The sequence below is a fragment of the Monopterus albus genome, unplaced genomic scaffold (assembly GCF_001952655.1).
Source record: "Monopterus albus unplaced genomic scaffold, M_albus_1.0 scaffold12.1, whole genome shotgun sequence".
NCBI lineage: Eukaryota > Metazoa > Chordata > Actinopteri > Synbranchiformes > Synbranchidae > Monopterus > Monopterus albus.
In genome coordinates, this window is record NW_018127892.1 from 3,910,435 (window position 1) to 3,917,038 (window position 6,604).

General features: G+C 42.0%; 1 protein-coding gene across 1 annotated transcript in view; it reads left to right on the forward strand.

The window, feature by feature from the left end:
• LOC109954956 (transmembrane protein 132D) overlaps positions 1-6,604 on the forward strand; it is a 28,113-nt gene that overhangs the window by 2,978 nt on the left and 18,531 nt on the right. The window contains exon 2 of the mRNA XM_020590657.1: positions 3,544-4,420. Coding sequence (XP_020446313.1) covers positions 3,544-4,420 — 877 coding nt within the window. The remainder of the gene's footprint in view (positions 1-3,543; positions 4,421-6,604) is intronic.

A 6,604-nucleotide genomic window follows, 5' to 3' on the forward strand; every position in this document is an offset into this window, starting at 1 on the left:
AGCAGGAATATTGTACACATAAAAAGCTAGAGCTGAAAAAGTCAGAAAATCTCTACATCAAGTGCATTTTGTTCTATCAGTCAAGTGTAGTGTTATTTTTATATGACATGGCAAAAAAAAAAAAAAACTAATTTCATTTTCAACTGGAGACAGAGAGGGATGAACAAAGATTTAATTAGCAACATATGATTTATACCCTGTCATAAAAGGGATCTGTTTTTTTCTCTCCTATACTGCGGAGATAACACAAAATAAAGCAAGGCACTGTGCTGAACATGTTCCCCCTGCACCCCTCTGAGAGGTGGCTTTTAGAGGAGTACGTAGCATTCGCATGGCAACGCTGATGCTTTCTGACTCAGCCAAGGAGGAACAGAAGCTCAGTGTGCTGCAGTGGATTTGTGCTCATGTTTAAGTTAAGGGCAGGACTCTCACCATGATGAGAAAACCATAGTTTGGCTTACATTGGCTACTTATTAAATAGATGAAATACTGGCAAAGGAGAATACATCTCGGAGCCTGCCATGAACCATAAATAACCAGCACCTGCAAACTCTGCTGCCATATTCACAAACAGGCCGTAAATGTTCTCTTTCAGGTTTTAGGACATGAAAAGCATGTGAAAGAACAAGAAGAGTGTAGGTGACCCATCAAACCCAAGTGTAAGAGGTGACCCTGCATGTAAAGCTTTTTGTTGCTACACTGGAGATGCATTGTCCCTCCTAGAGACAGTGAGCCAGTTTATGTTCATTCCAGCTGCAGTTGTTGCCAGCTCCGATATTAAACAGCACATCTGTCACTATGGCCACTGGCGGGCTAAGCCAGGACAGCCCTGCTCCCAGCTCCAGCCTGCAGTGTGTCACCCACTCAGCAAACATACTTGACAATCCTGTCTGTGTGTGTGGAAGACAGGGGGAAACAAATGCTGTTGTCTTGCTCCAAGGGCTGTTGGTTGACATGATTGTGACACATACAGTATAGCCTGTGTGAACTGTCAGACCATCATGACAGAGTTTCTTGCTGGGGTGGATGAGTACAGATGAAAAGCAGAAGAGGCCATGATAGATGGACCTGTCAAATGCCAGCAAGTATGAGAGACATGATGACTGATTTTGACAGCTTCAAGCCTTTCCCTTTGGATAAATAACAATTAATAACTCGGTGACAGACAACACTGTGTGTGGGATCTTTAGTTGTAACCTCACACATCTTATATAAGACTATAAATCCTGATGTTATCTCTTTTGTTAGTTTTGGAATTCCGGTGGGATGATGGTTTGTTTATGCCTGGGATGTTACTAAAGCTGTTTTTTTAGTGCAGCTTCCACTTTGCTATAATCTCCAGAGTAAACACCAGTTTTTTTATTTTTTTATTTTAACTCACCAAGTAGGGCAATTAGCCACCAGATAAACAGCACACACTCAGGTCAGCTGCTGTAATCTTCATAATTCTATCAAAATGGATGTTTAATGAGGACAAATGATGGCTGGGCGACCTCTGCCTCTGCTGACTTCCACTGGGAAAAACTATCACCATCAAGCTTTTAAACCAGATCAGGGTATATTTATGCTGCTGGTTTGTTTTTACTCACTCATTTAATAAGGTCATTATATGCACTTGTGATCAGTCAGCCTGTAATCCTTTTCCAGCACAAAGCAACTGATGCATAAATAAGCATCCTATTGAATAAGACACAAATTGTCAGATGTGGTTCTTTCGGGGTTTGCTCAATATACTCATTCAAATTTGGCCTCCAGGTTTTTTACATAACACAGTGATGCACGCCACTATTTTCATTTTGTTTTCATAGAGGATATGCTGCCTATTCACAACCTGCTAACAATCTGAAAAGCCATTTTAATTCCAGTTTTTTCATGTCTGATTTCAACATTGTGCCAAAAGTATCAAATCTCACTTTTTCCAGCTCATATACAAAAATCGGATTATCCATGACAGAGGCGAGACTGGGGCAGTGGAAGGGCAACATGGAAGGCAGAATTTGTCATTTATCTTTTGGGTTAACTGATATGTTTTGGAGAGCAATGGACATCCATATTGTATTTCAGCTTTCCTTTGCAAGTGTCATTAAGAGTGAGGTAAAGAGTTAAATCAAAAACCTTATGGTGCCTTGATCAATAAGGTGCACAGAGGACAGCAGCTCTTTATTAATGTGCACATTTGAGGATCCAGTTAAGACATTAGGATTTAAACTGGGGTACACAATTAAATATCTTTTACCAATTTAAGACTGTTATATTATTTTAGCATGTTGTGGGGCAGGTGGACAATAGGAGGGTTCAAAGGTGGTGAAAAGTAACTAAGTACATTTACCAAGGTACTGTACATAAGTACAAGATTGAGGTATTTTTGTTTTATTTTCATTTTGTGCTACTTCATACTTTAAGTTCACTACATAGGGCAGCTGTGGCTCAGGAGGTAAAGTGGGTTTTCTCCTAACTGGAAGATTAATGGTTCGATTCCCAGCTTGCCCAGTCCACATGTCAAAGTGTCCTTGAGCAAGACACCGAACCCCCAGTTGCTCCCGGTGATGACACCAGTGAGAATGGCCAAATAAAGTGAAATCGCTTTGAGTGTGCTGCAATGCATAGAAAATCGTTATACAAGTTTTAGATCATTTACATTTTAGAGGCAAATATTATTTTTTTTACTCCCCTACATTTATTTTATAACTTTAGTTAGTAGTTACTTTTCAGAACCAGATTAATACAAAAATTACAGTATAATCATAAGACTTCACTAATTTCCAGTGAATACTTCACAAGCTACCCAGCTGTATTGAAAGTACTTTGCATTATAAGCATATGATGTAGTTAAAATTAGCTCCTCATTTACCAGGTGCAACATTAAATATGAAATACACAATACGGTTTCAGTAATTACAATCTAATAATATGATATACATTAATGTTAAATGTGGCATTCTGCATAATGAGTAATTTTACTTTTTGTACTTGAATTATGCTTTGATGCTATACTTTTACCATTTTGAATGCAGAACTTTGACTTGTAACTCAGTATTTTTACACTGTTGTATTCCTACTTTTATTCAACTAAGGGACCAAGGTACTTCTTCCATCACTGGAAATATTTATAACCCTCAGGAGGCCCCTCTTTCTACAACATGAAGCAAAGAGTTCAGACCCCCTTGTAACACAAACAATCTCTGTACAGTCCCTCAACAAAGTCACAGAGGTCAGTGGCTGCTGTGTCCCAGCAGTTGCTGCTGCTTCAGAAAAACTAAAGCACTCTTAAGCTTCTCTTGTTGTAATTCACAATATTTCCGCTGTGCACTCTATCACAGGAGTTTGCAGGTTAAGCTCAGAGGCCTTTCAGTGTAATACTTTGAAACATCAATCAGTTGATCAGTTGGCCTTGGTTGAGTGAATGCTGCTGGTATGATTCACAGTCCTGTGTTCCTTATTTCTGTTTTTGTTTCAAGTAGAATTCTAGTTGCTTTGAAATATGGTTCAATTATATATTTCTAATGCTTTTAATAAGCATGGTGTAATGTTCTGTTTATACAGGTTTGAGCAGTAAAGAGCTGATCGACAGTAAGAACCCATTGCCTTTTCCTGTCTTCTTGCCGGTCAGCTATGAGGTGCGAGATGCTGATTACCTCTTCCTAAAAGAAGCTGGCCAGGATTTCATGAGGAACTCCAGCACGCAGAGTCACACGCAGCTCTTTGTTATCTTAAGAGCCAGCCGCCAGCCAGCTGTCAGCGCCAGCTACAGCACCATGTCCACAGAGCAGCTTGTGCCTCTAGATCTGGTCCAGCCTGTGCAGCTCTTCAGCGCTCCAGAGGTCTCCACTTTTAACTGGAAAATCCAGGCCTTTGTGCTGACACCTCAGGTTTTCTCCTCCAAGCCCAAAATGCGGGTGCTCTTCTATGTTGCAGGGAGGGACTGGGGAAGGGGGGAAGGAGCTGTGGATGAACTACCATGTGTGACAGTGTATGCTTTCTGGCAGACCCAGGAGGTAAGGGTTTCCTGTGCCATGGGAGGTGAGAGAGGGACCTGCATGGCTGAGCTGGCTCCTGAGCCTGACTGGTTTGCTCCAAAATCAGAAGGCACCAGCAGGGAACGGCAGGACATGTCTAGCGGGAACCCTGTGGAGCTGTACTACCAGGCGCAGCCCAGAATCGATGGAATGTGTAATTCCCTTGATGGAAATCGTTGGGGTGGGCCACAGCAGCAGGCAGAGTATGTTCCTGTCACTCCTATGCAGAGAATTGGCACCGTCCGTCTCCTGCAGGTGCCTAAAGGAATGGTGACGCTTTCTCGGCTCAAGCTTGGCAATGCCATTATCATTCGGACATCCTCCAAACCACTGAAGAAGACTGACATCGCCACCTTCTACATACTCATGGCCAGCTCTGCTCAGCTGACTAACTTCACTCTCAGGTAAGACTGTGTTTTCTGTTGCCTCATAGTTTGGAGCGGTCAGCAATGATATGACTGGCTACATGGTGCCAGTATTGGCAGGGAAATATGGTTTTCCTTCACAGGGCTCTGTAAATTCAGTGATGTCCAGATTAATTGGTCAGTAAGAATTCAACTTGGAGAAGAGTCCATTAACACTATTGGTGTTCATGCACAAATCCTGTGCCATCAAAAACAAGGAAATATTGGATGGAATGAGATTACATATGCATTACAGTATTTCTCTGAAAATATCATTGGGGTTACTGTCTTTCTGGGAAGTGGAGTAGATTGTCCCAGTTAAGTTAGAAAAATATGAGTGAGCACGGCCTGGTGACATTATGGGCTGTTTCAAGAGCAGTAGTCACTTGAGGTTGTCATGGATCAATTAAAATCATGTAGCTTGTGACTCATTATCACTCTGCTTTAAAGGGTATATTAGTGTACTGCTAGTGAATGGATGAAGATCATGGGGATTACCATCATAGCTGCCAAACACAGGAGGCTTTAATTTAATTTAATTCATTTAAGCCTTGGTTCTCATTTTACACTGGACTTCATTGTTTGACTGGAGATCAAAGCATTTGTTGTACCATCTTAAAGCAACAGTGACGTTTCTCGAGGTCTGTGTGACATATTTGACACTTATGTTTTTTTAAACAGTTGTACATTTTGCCTCTTCCACCTGATTTATTAACCTCTGGGTGATTAAAAAAAGTCACTCTTCCCCTTTCAAGATGAAATGATGCAACATGGAAGATTGGCATCTCAAAACTGAATTAAATGCCTCCTACTTGCTCCCACCATTTCATTAATGGTTTTGATGGCATGGCGTACCTTTTATTCCCAGAGATCAAAGAAAACCACAGTGCAGCATAACTAGATTTGTTGAGGCTAGCTGTCAGAGCAGACAGGTAGAGATTTAGATTCTGACTTTTAAAATTACTATTCAAGACAGTCTACTTTATTCTAAGGCAGTGGATAACTGACTGTCAGGAGGAGTGAAGTGTGTGTTCCATACATGTCTCATTTGGTTTGTGTGTAGATTTGGATCATAAGCTGAGTATTACATAAATCCATCTTTCATAGGGTGCTTGGTTTGGCGTGATGTGATAAAGGATAAGGGTGTCTGCGTTGCTGTTTGCAGTGTTGTTAGGTGATGATCAGAGCTGTTCTGGGGGTAGCTAATCCAAAAGAGCGCTTGTTCCTGAACAATGGTTACACCCTGTCCCTTCCTTTCTGCCTCGACTTGCTCATACATGCTTCAGTGGAAGTGAGTCAGTAAAGTGACAGTCATAGGTTATTAACTCCTTTTCACCTGGTTCTGCATTCATTCCCTTAGACAGTCCCTTAGATCAGCTGTGAATGCTAGAAAACATAAATACTGATTGAGCAGACAGCTGTGCATGGATGCGCTTGTCTTCCTTTCCAGGTTTCAAAGCTGAGTGTGCAGGAGTCATCAGGTCTTTTCTGAGAGGCCAAAAGGAAATAAAACACTTAAAGATGTTTCATCTTATATATCAAGGGCCATTTGCAAAACATTAAACTGCTTTAAAAGCTAGTATCCATGCGCTATGTATTCTATGGGGTTTCAATTATTTATTTTAAAGCATACGTTGGTTTTGTTTCTTCTGTTTCTTGATTTTATTTGAGGCAATGAAGCCCAGAAAGAAATCCTAATTTCCCCTCCTTGTCCTCTTGTTTAATCATTTCTGCTTTAATTCATTTACTCAGTCATATGTTTCTTTCATCTCCTTTCCTCGGAGCTTCTGTCTTGGTTGGAAGATCGGAAGTTAAGCATATGCAATAGACAGTTGTGTCTACACAGTAGGTAAAGGCAACTATCCATCCATCCATCCATCCATTTTCTTCCGCTTATCCGGGACCGGGTCGCGGGGGCAGCAGTCTAAGCAAAGATGCCCAGACTTCCCTCTCTCCAGACACTTCCTCCAGCTCCTCCGGCGGAATGTCGAGGCGTTCCCAGGCCAGCCGAGAGACATAGTCCCTCCAGCGTGTCCTGGGTCTTCCCCGGGGCCTTCTCCCGGTGGGACATGCCCGGAACACCTCCCTAGGAAGGCGCCCAGGAGGCATCCGAAACAGATGCCCGAGCCACCTCAACTGGCTCCTCTCGATGTGGAGGAGCAGCGGTTCTACTCTGAGCTCCTC